The sequence below is a fragment of the Cygnus atratus genome, chromosome 28, assembly GCF_013377495.2.
Source record: "Cygnus atratus isolate AKBS03 ecotype Queensland, Australia chromosome 28, CAtr_DNAZoo_HiC_assembly, whole genome shotgun sequence".
Taxonomy (NCBI): Eukaryota; Metazoa; Chordata; class Aves; order Anseriformes; family Anatidae; genus Cygnus; species Cygnus atratus.
The window spans coordinates 2635161-2650978 of record NC_066389.1 but is presented as its reverse complement, the minus strand read 5'-3'; the positions used below and the strand labels follow the sequence as shown (position 1 = coordinate 2650978).

At 52.5% G+C, this 15818-nt stretch overlaps 3 protein-coding genes across 3 annotated transcripts; 1 reads left to right on the top strand and 2 right to left on the bottom strand.

Annotated features, from left to right (window-relative positions):
- Nucleotides 1-1795: 1795 nt before the first annotated feature.
- On the top strand, nt 1796-3454 carry TMEM79 (transmembrane protein 79). The gene is made up of 3 exons (XM_035570814.2): nt 1796-2513; nt 2757-2970; nt 3250-3454. Exons 1-3 carry the CDS (start codon nt 1796-1798, stop codon nt 3452-3454), a joined length of 1137 nt encoding a protein of 378 aa, XP_035426707.2.
- A 1173-nt stretch (nt 3455-4627) lies between these two features.
- GLMP (glycosylated lysosomal membrane protein) lies at nt 4628-8062 on the bottom strand. The gene is made up of 6 exons (XM_035570722.1): nt 7902-8062; nt 7218-7475; nt 6727-6909; nt 6375-6593; nt 5994-6271; nt 4628-5681 (listed from the first exon to the last, which is right to left on the bottom strand). The coding sequence occupies exons 1-6, from the start codon at nt 7956-7958 to the stop codon at nt 5513-5515; spliced, it is 1164 nt and encodes a 387-aa protein (XP_035426615.1). The 5' UTR covers nt 7959-8062; the 3' UTR covers nt 4628-5512.
- Nucleotides 8063-8177: 115 nt separating this feature from the next.
- On the bottom strand, nt 8178-15677 carry CCT3 (chaperonin containing TCP1 subunit 3). Its single transcript, XM_035570746.1, has 14 exons — nt 15366-15677; nt 14557-14618; nt 14075-14125; nt 13917-13979; nt 13231-13327; nt 12711-12828; nt 12348-12534; nt 11686-11835; nt 11096-11228; nt 10560-10641; nt 10252-10432; nt 9800-10045; nt 9099-9230; nt 8178-8564 (listed from the first exon to the last, which is right to left on the bottom strand). Exons 1-14 carry the CDS (start codon nt 15394-15396, stop codon nt 8460-8462), a joined length of 1638 nt encoding a protein of 545 aa, XP_035426639.1. The 5' UTR covers nt 15397-15677; the 3' UTR covers nt 8178-8459.
- Nucleotides 15678-15818: the final 141 nt, after the last annotated feature.

The following is a 15818-nucleotide window of genomic DNA, read 5'->3' as shown; positions in this document are numbered from 1 at the left end:
CGGCGTTACTGCGTATGCAGTACCCCTGCACCCGTACAACCTGGCGTTGCAGTACCCCTCTTTGGTCATCGGGCGGCAGTAAAGCGCGCAGTAGTGCTATTGCAACCCGGGGCGCTGCACTTCAGCGCCACCGCGACCCCACCGTGAGCTCCCCTGCGCTATAGATCCTCCGCAGGTCTACCAGGGCCACCCAGGGCCCTCTAGCTCCCCCGGAAAGCCTCCCAGTGACCGCCTGTGTCGTCTAGGATGCCCTAGGGCACTCTTCCAGGGCACTCTAGGAACCCCTCGGGGCCTTCAGGGGTTCGCAGCTTCTCTGGGCTTTGTCTGCCCCAGGTTCTCTCTTCCTGCAGCCTGTGAGGGAAGGCCCCGTGGGGCAGGACTGTGGGCCCTCATGCTGTAGCACAAATCCCCATATTCTGTAGTGTGGCAAGAATAAACGGCTCTGGGTATTGTGTTCCTAAAGAGAAGAGGGCTGCCGGGGGGGATTGACCCTTGGCCCTTCTGGGCTCAACCCTTTTAGCCCCCTCAGCACAGAGCTGTGATGAGCTGGGACACAAGCCTGCCCCATTGCAAATCCGTCATAGGTCCCCACCATCGCAAACGAGCTCCAGGGCCTTGAAAACCCATGGGGGAGGGTTGCAAAAGTGCGAAGCCAAAAGCGCTGAGCCAAAAGGGCTGCCCCTGCACAAAAAAAGGGCCCCTGTGGAGCGGGAGACACTGGCCTGCGCACAGCCCTAAGTGGGGGCTGCCCCGCTATGGGGAGGATGCACCCACCCGTGTGGTCATGCTCAGCACCATGTTGGGTGACGTTTCTGCGCCTGCTCCTTTCTGCCTAGCCCCACCTTGGCTGGTTAAACAGGTTTGAAGTCCAGACGGAAAAAAAAAATCAGAAGCATTTCGCAAGCTCGCTGCCCTGCAGCTGCCGCTGCGCAGCTCCGCACCCCATGGCCCCCTGCTCTTCTCCAAGTAAGTGAGGGGAGCCTGGTGTCCCACAGGGTTGGGGGTGAGTGGGATTGGGAGAGGGGAGATGGAGGTGGGCAAGGAGCTGCTTTAGCCATCCTCAGATCGAACGCCTCACTGCTCTATGCCTCCGTTTCACCATGCTTGTGGCCAGGCCAGGACTCTTTCCAGGCATGCATAGGGGAATGTATCAAAGAGGGAGAGGGGGTTTTTGTGGCAGGAGGCGCCTGTGCCCACAGCCAGCAATGCCTGGAGCAGGTAAGAGACCGGGATCCCCTGCCCAGAGGGAACAATGGGAGATTTCTGCCTGAATCTCCTGGTACCCCACAGCAAGTGGCAACTGACCCGCCTCCTGCGCTTCCCCCCAAAACCCAGATCAGTCCCAGCCACGGGAGGCAGCAAATCTGCCCCATCCTGGCATTAGCTGTGGTTCCCAGATGTGGCCCCGTTGGCTCTCCCCAAATATCTGTACTTGGCTGATGCTGGCATGGGATGGAGCTGTGGGTGGAGGTGGTTGCATTGGCCAGGCAGGATCCCATTTCCCCAAGCCCCATGGCTCATCCCCAGCCAGGAAACCTAGAGTGTTTTGGGGGGAGGAGGGCAGTTCCCAGGCTGTCCCTGCTTTGCAGATGGAGTTTGTGCCTCATGTTGTTACTGGGGCTGTGTGAATGACCCCAAACCTCTCAGTTCTGTTGTCTTTTTGTCTGTCTCTGTTCTTGCACAGGGTAAAGCCAGAAGGGATGGGAGCCTAGTCTCTTCCTGACACCCCAAAACAAAGGAGAGCGTCTCACCAGTCCCCAGCTGCATCTCCAGTAGCACCAAGCCAGCCTCCCTCATGGCTGCTGCCGACCCCATACTGCCCCCAGAGGAGGTGCCTTTGCTGGAGCTGGGGAAGGTGGCCCCGGCCACCCCCCTTGACAAGGTGCCTCCAGCCCCAAATGAACACGCAGGGGATCCCAATGCCACCCTGCTGTGGGACCAGTGCCAGCACGGTGGTCGGGGCCAGAAGGAGCCTACGGAGACTAAGAGGCGCTCAAGTCCTGAGGGGGGCCTTGAGGATCCCGAGGAGGCTGCTCCTGTGTGCCCCCCAGCTGAATCTAAAGATGATGAAGCCCATGGGCTGCCTGTGATGGCGGCCCACGTCTTCGTGCCCATCAACCCGCAGTGCATTGAGCGGAAGAAGCAGTCCACCCCGTGGCCCCAGAAGGAGGGCAAGGGAGGCTGCGTCCCCCACGGGGACAGACCCAACGGCCTCCGCCAGAAGCAGGTCTTCCTTCCCGCCAGCCCCTTGCGCTACAGGGACCCAGCAGGCTTCGAGGGGCTAGTGGCTAAGCCATCAGCTGAGAGGTCATCGTGCCCATGCATCAGGGACTGCAGTGCCGATGGCCTCAAGGCTATGGCCTCGGTGGTGGGGGCCCTGTTCCTGTGCCCCTGCCTCATCTACGGGGCCTATGTCTTCCTGCCCTTTGATGCTCCGCTCCTGCCCACCATCAGCGCCCGCCTGGTCTACACGCTCCGTTGTGCTGCCTTTGCCACCTTCCCCATTGTCTTGGGTGAGCCACAGAGCCAAAGTGCCCAGCCCTGGGCTGTGTTAGCCCCGGGGGGGCAGGGCTACAGGGGGTGGTGGGTAGAGTCGGGGCTGGTCTCTTTGCCTCTCCATTGCTCTTGCCAGGAGCAGACAACCATTTTTCTTATCCTCTTTCCCATCCTGCTGCATCTCCCTGGTCCTCCCCGCAGCCCTTGGGCCCAACACGGCTTCACCGGGTGCCTGCTCAGCCCCTCTCTCTGCCCCCCAGGGATGATTGTCAGCGGCATCTCCCGCCTCTGCTCCTCTGCACTGGAGCCCTTCGGAGAGCTACAGCAGGAGGTGGAGATCCACCGCACTTACGTCTCCCAGTCCGTCCACCTCTTCATCCTCTACTTCTTCAACATGGCTGTGCTGGCCACTTACCTCCAGCAGGAGGTCCTCAAGCTCATCCCCCTGCTCACAGGGCTCTTTGCCATCTCCCGGTAAGTGTCCCTTTTCTCCTCCCTGGGTTGCGGCAGTTCCCAGCATGGAAACGGGGTGCTTGGCTTGTGCAACCCCCCCACTTCAGCAATGCCTCAGCTGGCTGATGACAGCCAGGAAAGCTTGTGCGGGGCAAGGGTTGCTTCATCCCTGCTCCATCCCTCATCCTGCTTCCCACAGCAGCCATACCTGGCAAACTCTTGCTGAGCCCGGTACCCTGAGCCAGGTGCCGGCCCCAGGACATCTCCCTCACTGTTCCCCCATCTACCTGTCCTCTCCAGGCTGATCTACTGGCTGTCATATGCCATTGGGCGTTCCTTCCGTGCCTTTGGCTTCAGCATGACCTTCCTGCCCCTCCTGGCCATGCTGCTCTGGAACCTGTACAGCATGTTTGTCCTAGAGCCTGAAAACCTCCTTGCTGTGGCAGCGCCGAAGTCCCAGGACCGCTCCAAGGAGGGCGGGGCCAAACTCCGGTACTGGGGCTGAGGGAGCCCCAAGGGGATCAGGTGCCAGATCCCTGAAGTGTGGAGGGGCTGAACCCTCCTTGCTGCCCTGCCCTGAAGGTGGAGGTAGGGGGACAGACAGGACCCCTGCTCCCTGCCTGGACCTAGTAAGGCCCCTGGGGTTGATATGGTTGAGTTGTAAAGCCTTCTTCATGGGGAGTTTCCTGCAGGTGGACAAATGACACCCCAGGCAAGACCCAGGGAGCACAAGGACCTGTTCCTTGAAGATGGTTAGGGCAGGATTTGCTGGACTTCCTCCTGGAGCTGGCTTTGCCCAATAAAGCCCTTCAACTGAGCGGCTGTGTGTGCCTGTTTTGGGGAGGGAGAGTTAAATTCCACGTGGGGGGGGGGGGGGGGGGGGGAGTCTCCCCCTGCTGTCCATTTCCCAACACTGTGACTGCCCCATCCCTGCACAGTGACATGGCCAGTCCCACCCAACTCCTTCCTCCTACACCTCTTCCTCCTGGCAGGGGTTCAGCACCCAGCTCACAAACCAGTCTGCCGGGTCGGAGACAGCTCTGCCCCTGGGACAGACGCAGTGAGAGGCTGGGACGGGTCAGGCAGCCACAGGCGTGCTGCTGCCTGGGCTGGAACAGCCAAATCCACCCGCCTGATGGGATTACAGCCTGCACCCCGCTGGGGCTTGAGTGCTGAGCCCCACCCTGTAGCCCTTTGCAAGCATAAGGGGACCCCGGCACATCCAGCCCTGTATAAGCCTGGTTGTCGTGGCTCTCTGACTCTCAGACATAACCCAAAAAAACAGCTATAAAAATCCCCCAAATAAAGGGGAAGCCCCTTCAGCTCTAGATCTTGCCAAGCATTTGATTTCTCCAGCCTCTCATCCCCAGCTGTGGTACCATGGGAGCAATTCACCCATTGCAGCCCTACCAAGCTGGAAAAGGGGAACAGCCTGACTCTTTCAAATGTGCTTTGGAACAGGGCTATGGCTTAGGGCCTGGGCTCATGCTGACCCCATGGCTCATAGCCAAAACCACCCTGGAACAACCATGAACTGCTACAGATTAGGAGCCTCCCTCCTCTCAGAGGTGCTTTCATACCTTGGCTCCTGCTGTGAGCTGCAGCACCCTTCCTTTAATCCCCACAGGGCCCCAGAACTCATCCCACTTTCCCATAGTGCAGTGTTTCCCCAGGAAACCACTCTTAGAAATCCCTTTTATTTGGTCAAAGACAAGTCAGTGACTGTGAACACAAAAACCCAGCACACTTCTAAGTGATGTGGTGCCTCCACAACCACCGAGCAGCCCCGGATCATGCAGGTCCCACAGCTTCAAGCACACGGAGAGCACCTCCAAGCTGGTCCTGCAGAGCCCAGACAGGGTTTAAGCAACGGCAAGGCCAGATCAGCCTTGGACCTGAGCTCAAGCAGCTGCTGCAAAGCAGCAGCGAGTTTCCTTCTTGTGCCAGCAGCCCTCACCGAGGCCAGCACAGCACGAGGCTCCCACTCGAAGTGGGGATCAAGCAGTGTGTGATCCCCAGCTGAGCTGCGAGGGGGGCTGCACCAGGATGCCCCCAGCACAGCAGGAAGCAGAAAGGCACCTTGCATGCTGTCAGGAGTAGCACCAGTCCCCAGCCCTGTCCTCCAGCCCTGCTCCTAGACTGGAGCCACTCAAGCAGCGCCTTGAGCACTCTGGAATTGGCACAGGACAGGGCACAGCCCATCCCTGCTGCTGCTTGGCTGCAGACAGGACAGCAGTGGTCTCATCCCTTGGGATGATCTTTCCCTGGCTCAGAAAAACCCTGACCAACTCCCCCCAGTCACTGTCCTTGGCTGGGTGGATCAGCAAAAGACAGAGGAAGAAGTGTAATCAGATGCAGGATCTGGGCAGTAGGAGGGAGCCCGTCAGAGGGACATGTGACAGGGGCAAACACTGCAAATGTTGTCCACGTCCCCTCTGAGCCTGAACTGCAGGGTGAGAGTGGAAAACGGAGAAGATTGCAGGCATTGGAGGCCCTGTAGCAGCAGTGGTTGCTTCCCTGGGGACAAGAAGGAGCCTGGAGGACTCTCCAGAGCCCACCCCACTCAGTTGATGGGCTCATACTCAGTGTAGCGTTTCCCCTGGGCGAAGAGAACCACGCAGCTGCCCACCACTAGCAGCACCATGGGGGTGCCCAGCGCCACGGCCATGATGGAGATGACCAGGGGAGAGAAGGTGTCCTTGGGGGGCTGCCCAAAGCCCAGCAGCGCAGACCTGCAGGAAGGAATGAGACACATCAGCCACAGCGATGGGGATCAGCTCTGCCCCATGGAGGGGAATATCTGGGGCTTTCTATCCCAAAAGGATTTCTTGGCAGGATCCCACATGGAACAGTAGAAGGAGGCTGGTGGATGGTGATGGAATGGGTCAAAATGCAAGACTCCTTGCCACAGGATAATAGGAAAACAGGCTGTCAAAGTGAGATAGTTGCTAAACACAGAAACCCTCTAGCCTAGCAAATTCCCCAAATCCAAGCTACCAGCAGCAGGGAGAGCATCACTTTGGTGCCCAGGAGACTGCACTCACCAGCTCAGGTAGCGCTTTTCCTCATAAATACTTCCGTCCTCACCCCCAAAGGAGATGTTGACAGCACTGATTGTGTAGGTGCTGCCTATGCCCTCCCCGAAGTAGGCATGGACAATGCTGGACCTGGGCAGGGTCCAGTTGGCTGCTTTCAGGCTGCCGGAGCGGCACTGGATGCTGTCCTCACGCCTGGGGGCCTGCGAGCCATAGGCTGTCGCCTTCCACTGCAGGAAACTGAGCGCGGAGCTGTCATTTCGGGACTCAGCTACCAGGGAGAACATCTGGTGAGGGGAGAACAGGAGAGTGTCTTTATGCCAGGGCGACCGCAGCAGCGAGCAAGGCAGCAGGGGATGTACCCGCCCCCAATGCTCTCCCCGCACTCACCTCAAAGATGGTGGGAGTGTACTCATCGTCGATGGAGCGTGCCGAGCGCAGCCTCTGCACCACTCCTGCCTCTTCCACCGTGGCCATCTCCAGGGCGAACCATGAGCTGTTGCCCCGTGGGGCCGCCCCAGCAAGGACAAACTCCACTTTAGAGCTGTTTGTTGTGTGCAAAAGGCCGGGCAGGGTCCCATCGCGGCCACTGGTCTCGTAAGCTGTCACCTGTGGGAGAAATAGGTTGGAGGGACAGCATGATCCTGGGCTGGGACACCAAGGAGCAGTGTTCCTTCTCTAGAAGGTTTTTTGGACAGGGTATTCACTGGGTTCATCCCAGTACATCCCTCTGCGTGCTTACCCGAAACGCCAGGCTGCCGTTGGAGAAGCTGCCGCTGGGGTCAGCAGCTGGGCCACCCACAAACTCGGCCGTCAGGGCAGTGTGGTTCAGGGTCCGATTGACGCTGTCCCAGGAGAAGTTCGACAGGTCGTAGGTGGGGTAGAAGACCTCCTCCAGCGCGCTGGCCTTGCTGTACTCAAACACCTGGAGAGGAGGAAGGGGAGAGGGGCTGGAAGCTGCCAGCAGGTGCTGTGGACATCGTCACTTTGTGCTGTGGTCCGCGGAGCTGCCACTGCTAGCAAAGAGAGGAGGGAACCAACAAAGGAGGTGCCTTGGCAAAGCATCTTGAGGTGGCATCGCAAGCCAGAGACAATCAGGGGAGGACACACGAGGCACCATTTAGCTGCAGTTGGGAAAACTGCAGACTGACCTGCTCTGCTGTAGGCACAACCCTACACCTCTTGCACTGCAGGGCTGCTCTCCCAGAGCAGTGCTACAACCCCGGGCAGTACCTTGGTGAAGACAACAGCGGTGGAGTACACAACACTGCCAGCAGGCTCGATCCAAATAGCTCCAGCGGGAGCGGGCGAGAGCAGCTGGGTCCAGTTGATGCGCAGGGCGCTGCTTGTGCCCTCGGTGACCACCAGCAGCGCAGCGGGGGCCCCGATGCTGCTCCACACGTAGTGCAGGGTGTCGTTGGGCCCCACCGCCTGGACGTGCAGCAGGTTGACAGAGGAGCCGTTCCAGCCGGGGTTGTACTGCATCGACACCTGCGGAGGAAGAAGAGGCCTCATCGGGAGGCTCAGTTCTCCAGCGGAGGCCGACCTGAAAGCCTCTGCTTGGCTGGAGAAAGGCACGCAGGGCTGTCCCCAGCTTCCCCACGAACCCAGCGGGTGATGAAGCCCTGGCGCTGCCCAACGAGCGCGGTCAGCGTTGCGCACCCGCTGTGAGCCCGCCGGCTGCAGGGCAGTTTCCCCATTTCGGAGCCACTTCCCTGTCCGCAGCCGGGGCCCAGGGGGAAGCTTGGGACCACCGGGGCAGGCTCCCCCGGCCCCAAGCTGAGCCCGGGGCACGGCCCCGGCTCAGACCGGTGAACCACGCCCCGGTGCCCCGGTTCCCTCCCTTTCCCACTCCCGGTTCCCCTCGCCCTTCCCCGGTCCCCGTGCCCCCGTGCTCCCCCCCGGTGCCGCCGTCACCTCCCGGCCGCCGGCCGCCGCCAGCAGCCCGGCCAGCAGCAGCAGCAGCCGCCGCATGGCTCCCTCCGGGGGCGGAAACTGGGACTAGGACCCGGACCGGGACCGGGACCGTGAGCGGGAGGGGAGGGGCCCCGGCGGCTCACGTGACAGTCCAAAGCCCTCCCCCTCTTAAAGGCGCCGCTTAAAGAAGGATGCGATGGAGGGGGCCGAGAAGGAGGGGAGAGCGGCCCTCAACCTCTACCCGTTTCCTCCCCACCATGCACAAACTGCCCAAGCTGTGAAATCAGGTCTTTTATTGTTGAGGCAAAGAGCAATGAGGAAGTACAGGGTAGACTTAAATTAAGCAGTGGTATCTCCACATGGGCACTTCATGGGACGTGTCGGCCCTTTTCACCATATTCCAGGTTTTTTTCCCCCACCCCTCCCACAAACTTCAAACAAATTCTTGGACTTTGCCCCAGCTCCGTCTCAGGACTGGGGAGAAACCACAGTGCTTCAGGGAGCTGCTTCTGGTGTCAGGACCGTGCTGCCTGGTGCTTCGTTGTAGCAATGCAGCCTCTACTCCTGGGCGGCCTCTGTTGCTGCAGGCTGCTTGCTTTGCTCGTCACCTTTCTTTTTGTGCCCCGAAACAATGTCATCAATGCGGAGCAGGAGAACTGCAGTCTGCGGAAAAATACCATATCCAGGTCTAACCAAGAGCCCATCACAAAGAATAAAACGCAATCCACGTAGCTTTCACAACAACAAACCATCTGCCTTCCTTCTGAGTGCCCACAGTGTTTTTGAAGAAGGGGAGCCTTTTAAGGTCAGATACCAAAGCACAGAAGCTCCCAGGACTGTTGACTGGATTCCAGCACACTGCTGGCACCAAATTTCTCAGCCCTGGCTCACACAGAACCACTCATCCTTGTGAGACAGTTAAGTTAGAGAAACAGGTAGGATGGAAAAGGGCACATTCCAGGCTCAGGCAACCCCTCCAAAAGCGATACAAGCTCCCACAGGTGTCGCATCCCTTCTGCATCCCCATCATACGCCTTTTGCATTAGTGAGCTGGCAAACGCCACACTCAGTTTGCAGCGCTTATCCAAGCATCCGAATGCCTAAGCAGCAACATGCCCCACTCCAAAAAGACAAGCTACAGAGGCTCACTGTTTTTTTTTTTGTTTGTTTGTTTTAAGTTTTAACTCCTCTTCTTACCTCTACTGCTGTTTTGTAGGTCTGCAATTTGACTGCTAAAGGCTCCCAGATCCCCAGGTCCTTCATATCAACTAAGGCTCCGGTCTCACCATTCACTCCCCACGTCTGGCTGCCCTCCTGGGTGTGTTTTGCCTGTAAGCACAGCGACAGGTCACTGCCAATCAAGTAGCAATTCACCTGCAAGAAACTCAAATTCATAGGCTCAAGAAAACAATAAGTAGTCTTTTTTTTTTTTTTTTTTTTCCAATTTTGGAATTTACACAAAAGCACATTACCGAGCACTGCTTAAAACAATTGTATCAGAAATTACACTTGGTGATTCCTCTCTCCCATGCCATTCAATCTGACCACAAAGGAAGATTTTGATTTTGTTCACCCTCAGGGTTTTATTTTGATTTTACACTCCGGTACTTCAAACCAACCATTTAATTCCATTTTCGTGACTTCACGTTCTGGTGCAAGGCTTCAGTAAAAATGTTTGCAGCCCAGCTAATGCAAGAAAAAAAATAGTCTTTCAATCACCTTGAGGGGATGGGTTACTTCAACAAAAGGCTTCCTTCACTGTAAAAGCCTACTGCAACTGCTGAAGGGGTACAACCTCAACAGTCTGAGGAGCTGCCACCTCAAGAGACACTGAAAAGAAAGGATCTGAGGGGCAGGACGATGAACCTCTGGGGATAACTCCCTGGTGCATGCCTTACCCTAAGAGAGGTCAGCACGCGGATGGTACTAGCACCACAGTTCTGGATGAGTGTTCGGGGAATGACTTCCAGAGCTTGGGCTACTGCCCGGTATGGCCACTGCTCCACACCTGTCATGCCTTTGGACTTCTCTGTCAGTGCGTGGGAAACCGCCATTTCGGTTGCTCCCCCTCCTGGCACCAGCTGCGGGTCGATGAGGACGTTGCGACACACCTGCATGGCATCCTGAAGGTTACGCTCTACCTCCTGTAGCAGGCACACAAGAAGATTTATTGGCTGTAGAAAATGAGCACAAGTCTGCTGGGCTTGTCCCTCCACTGTTTTGCCTTGTGGAGCACACAAGACGGGAATTCTTTCTCACTCCACAACCCAGAGGGAACTCACAAGGAAGTAACAACTTACTGACACTCGGAAGGTGGCAGGACAGGAGGGAAAAACATGTAATAACTTACTGCAAGGATTTCCTTGCTGGCTCCACGCAGAATGATAGTGCAAGCCTTGGGGTCTTTGCAATCCGTGATGAAGGCAAAATACTCATCTCCTATTTTTTTGACTTCAAAGAGCCTGGCTCCGGTTCCCACATCTTCCTCTCGCAGCTCATCAGTGCGACTCACAATGCGAGCTCCGCAGGCCCTATCACACAACCAACAGTTAAGCCAGATGCTCACAAATAAGAACAGAGGAGAAAGAGTGAGATAAGAATGAAAACTCAGCGCCATAGACAGCAAGAATGAACTGTGGCAAGGAAGAGAACATTTACCTGGCAATCCTGTTGTTGTCAGTCTTCCTCACTCTGCGGATTGCTGTGATGTTGGCTCTCATCAGGTAGTGCTGGGCCAAGTCTGAAATCAGGTTTGTGCAACTTCATTGATGAATCAGCAGTATTTATTTTATTTTTTATTTTTATTTTTTTGTTTACAAATTCTGTGTATCTTTAAAGTAGCAAGAAGGGAAAGGAAGTAGCCTAAATGTCACGTCTTAAACCAAGCTGCAAGGCAAAATTACAGTGCAGCTCTCCATGGTTTGTTAAACTCATCCTCACTTATGTTTTGATATAGTTTCCAAATGCTGGAAAAGCAAAGTATTATTATAAGCACCCATGTTCAAAAGAATGAAATCTAATACCTGCATTTCAGACCTATTTTCTAGAAAGATGACCAAAAAACAAACAAACAAAAAAACTACAATAAGGCCATGTTCAAAATTATTTTTTTTTCTTATTACTGAACAGTGTGTTTAACACAGTATGAACATTAAGATGAACTCAACTAAAGGAAGGATCATGAGTGTTATTACCAGAAATTCCTTTTTCTGTGATGACCAGATCTGGCTTCACTCTCATAAGATCCTCACAGATCTGCTGAATGTACTCTTCCTCCATCTGCAGGATGCGGGCAAAGTCTTCCTCCCGTGTTATTTCAATATCAGTCTGTATAGAAAGAAGTGTAAATATCTTGCTGTATTCATCCCAACCCATCACTGAGTTAAATACAGATCCTCTGGCTTAAGCTACCTCAACTCTCACAGGAAAGAGTTAGAGGGAACTGCACAACTAAAAATACTGATCAGATGAACTGACACCACGTCAGTTTAACACTAGCATTAATTAAGACAGATATTTGACTCTTGACATTCACATTACACAAAGCACTGTAGCTACTTCACAGTGAGTTAAACATTGTAGCCTCAGTTATTTTCTCTCTTTTTCTCCAGGGTACTGACTGATCCCAGGATCAGCAGAATTAAGCTATACATACAAAAGGTCTCTGAAAAGCAAGAAACATGGAGCCTTCTGCCCCTCATGCAGATAACTAGCTATCTGGATTTGTTCACCTCGCTAGTCTTAAATGAGAAGTTGCAGACATCCCTAACAGGACTTGCTTTACCTGGCTCTCTCCCTTCTTGTACTCTAGTGAACAATCCAGAAGGACAATGCGTGGATTCTTAATAAGGCGACGCATCCTGGGGTGAGTTACATCTTTATTCACCATGATTCCACGCAGAACACACGAGTCTTCACTAAAGCCACCTGGAATCTGACAGACGTAAGAAAGGGGAAACAAGATGAGTTAGTCTACTCTACAAAAATCTGTATATCCATGCTCTTGAAACTATCCATCCCATGTACTGAAAAAAGAAAGCTCTCCTGAGCAAGTATGATTTAACTCAGGTGATAACCTGAGTTAACGGTAAGAGCACACTAACTTAGGTCAAGTGAAAAGCCACTGAAGAACTTTAGAAACTGCTTACAACCTATCGTGTGGCAACGTGTGGTTGGAAGATGGAAACTGAAATAGTTTAAGTCATCTTTTTAAGCAGTATTCTGGAACTGTTGAAATAACTGCCCCTGTTTTCACTGTACCCCAGCAAGGCTGATAGCACAAAGTAAAATATCTCCCAGGGTTATGTTTGCAGACTTCAAATCAATAGCACAAAATTCTTCCCACTGCATTCTAGAAACACTTAATTCAAAATGAGAAAGAAGCACAGATTAAAAAAAAATAAAATAAATAAAACAAAATTAAAAAACCACGCATTCAGGACATACCTTCTCTACTTTTGCATATTTTTTTATATCAATTTCTTTTCTGCCATTTTCCTCAAACTCCACAGTCTTAACAGCATCAAGAGCAATGGTACAGGCCAAGTCAGACCAACGGTTTATTGCTTTGGTGTTTATAGCACTCTTTATTATTTTAAGCATCATCTCTCTGTTGTTCACATCCACTGGAGTGCTGAGAGAAAGTAAAAAGTCAATAGTAAACTAAGCGTTATTCCAAACTACAATGTATTCATAATCCCAGTTCATCTCTCTCTCATTCTGTTGTTTTACCAACATGATTCCCTCAAGAATCATCTTTAAGCAAAGCCCCACATCCCTTCTCTCTGACTCCCACCAGCCCACACTTACCCAATTTTCTTTAGAATACCGATCATGTCATCCAAAGCCTTACGATAAGCCCCAATGATCACAGTTGGGTGCATCTGCTGTTCAAGGAAGTGTTCAGCAACAGAAAGCATCTCTCCGGCTAAGGGGAAAAATAAATACATACAAATTCCCTAGATTAGTTAGCGGAACAATTGGCAGCCAAGACTTGAGAAAAATACACCAGCCAAAAGTATCTGCTATCCATGCAGAGAGCTCTAACATCATCTATACCTTCTGTTATACTTGATTGTGCTGAACTGGGGAAAAGAACACAATTTTTTGAAGCACGGAGCTGATCACTAAAGGGTCTAATGAACCTAGTACTCTTCATGGTCTAAAAACAACCCAACAAAAACCAACCAACCAACAAACCCAATTTTAGGGTTGGGAAATAACAAAGTATCTGTCTCAGTAATGGATACTTACTGGGATCTGATAAGCAAACAAGACAAGCTTCAGCATTAACTTTCTATAAAAGGAACGTCTTATTCGTGCTCCTTACCAAGGATAATTACAGATGTGGTCCCATCTCCAACTTCTTCATCTTGAGTACGGCTAATCTCAATCATTGATTTTGCAGCTGGATGCTGGACTTGAATCTGTATGGATGCAAATGGTATGGTTTTGGTTCCACAATACTAAAGCTGAAGCTTCTTTCAACGGAACAAATACCTCCCATTTTAAATAATCAAAGGTATTCTGCCCAACTATAACACCAATATTTCTTCCTTTTTGAGGAGGAAAATAAGCGTTTGTATTTCATAGTATTGCATCCCCACAGTTTTCCAGGCATTACAATTTTTGTGATGCTATTTCCACAATACTCACACTAGAAAAGCAACGACAATTTCTCGGTCTAATCATTTAGCATGGTAAAATTAAGGATCTACTCAATAGGCTTTGATGCAAGCGATTATAACTACAATTACCAGTGAATTCCTACCAGTCTTATAAAGCCTCCATGAAAAATTACCATCCTGGGATCAAATGCACTTTTCCTAGGAAGAGCACTACCTAGAAGCATTTAATTCCTCTCCAATAAGCACCTTTTCTTGGTAATGTTTAATATTTTTTGGTTCTCAAAAGATAGAAGGCGAAATAACATAATGCCACTGGCAGCTATTTAACCATATCCCACAACATACTAACTCACAAGTTAAGCAAGACAATCCTTTAGGAGAAACTCACCTCTCTAAGGATAGCATTGCCATCATTGGTCATCACAATCCCACCCATGGGGTCCAAAAGCATCTGCAACCAAAAGAGAAGCAATATTTGCACTGACCTTTAATAAGTGCAGTGTTCCTAATCAGCAGCAGCACAGGGATCTCAGCAAACGTTCTTACCTTCATCATAGCTCTTGGTCCCAAACATGTTCGGATAATGTCAGCAATAGTCTAGGAGGAACAAAAGGAATTAGGCAAAACATGAAGGCATCAAAACATCTAAAACAGCCTTGAATAAACCCATAATCTACATGAAATAAGCAGCCACTGCAATGAATCTAAACAACCTGATGATTCCGCAATTGCTTAGATGCAGCGGAAGACAGGACTCGTGTGGAAATGAGAACCCAGGGATTATTAGAGCACTGGCATCACACTGAGTTAGTACTTAAAACAGATGCCAAAATTTAAACACTCTCAGACTTGGCAGAGAAAGAGGTTTTGATGGGTTAAACCCCTCCATGTGCAGTTACATCGAACATATTGGTTTTAACACTGAACATTCATTTCATATGGTCCTTCTACTCTGTTTTTATATACATACACACACACACACGTGTCAAAAAATAATAAAAAAGTTGATTGACATCAGAATATGGTACCTTAGCAGCAGTGATGTTCCCAGTCTGGACTTTTCTTCCAGACTCACGTTTCATATTCTGACCTAAAGCACGCGGGAAAAAAAAAAAGCACAAATATAACCATCATGTAATCTTTCCAGAAAACCAAAGACTGAAACGGTGATGGTGACAATGGATCAAAGACACCCTCTCAGCCACACATACACAATATGCAGACAGTTCTAAATTAAGAATTTACAATAAATATTACAGCTGGTGTAAGAAAGCATACTCATAAAAGAGTATCAATGAAAAATAGTATTCCTGATTATAACAGGATACCCGATTAGCAACACATTCAACTGAAAAACTTGTACCCCTGAGATATAACCTCTTTCTCCACAAAACCAAGCAGCAGCGATTCACAAAAACCTGGAAAACCCCCTAAATCCTAGAGGCTGCTGCACAGTACCTTGCAGTCTACAAAATCTGTATGATAAGAAGAACCAGGATTTAGAATTCAGTTTTATACATCAGTAAATCTCAGCCTTTGGTACGTTTGAGCAGGCTGTAGCAGAGGCTCACAGGCACATTGGGGGATTTGTGTTACGTATTTAGCCTGGACGAAGAGAGGCTTAAGTCAGAATTACACATAAGAACTCCCCACAGATTTATAGGAAAGGATAAAAGCCTAAAAGCAGCACCGAAAGGACGGGAAGGGAGCCTGGAGCCACGGGGCCCCGGCTAACCCCGGGGACTGCGGGGAGCAAGGGCACGTCAGCCCCGCGGGGGCCACGAGGGGGTCGCCGGGCCCTGAGGGGACACAAAATGGCGGCGAGGGGGGAACTCACTGAGAACGAGGACGGGGCGCGGGCCCATCATGGCGGCGACGGCGGCGGGACCCAGAGCGCGGGGCCGAGGGGAAGCTTCTAGAGCGGAGCTCGCTCGCCCCGCCACGACAGCCTACCCCGAGGTCCGCCCCGCCGCGCCCAATCGCTGCCTGCGCGGCGGGCCCGGCGTCCAATCAGAAGGCGCAATTGAGCAGAAGGCGGGGTTTGCGCCTCCCGTCTCCACCCCTCGGTGGTTTCATAAAGTTCGGTTGAGAAGCAACCAGGCTGGCAGCGCGTTGGGAGGGGCCAGGCGGTATGGCGCATGCGCAGGCTGCCGGGCCCGAGAGCATGGCAGGAAAAGAGGAGGGGTACGGCGCTCAGGGCGCATGCGCCAAGCCAAGGGGGCTATGGGAGGGGCGGGCTGCCACGGGGCATGCTGGGAGTGGTAGTCTTTGAGGGGTTGGTGTCACAGAA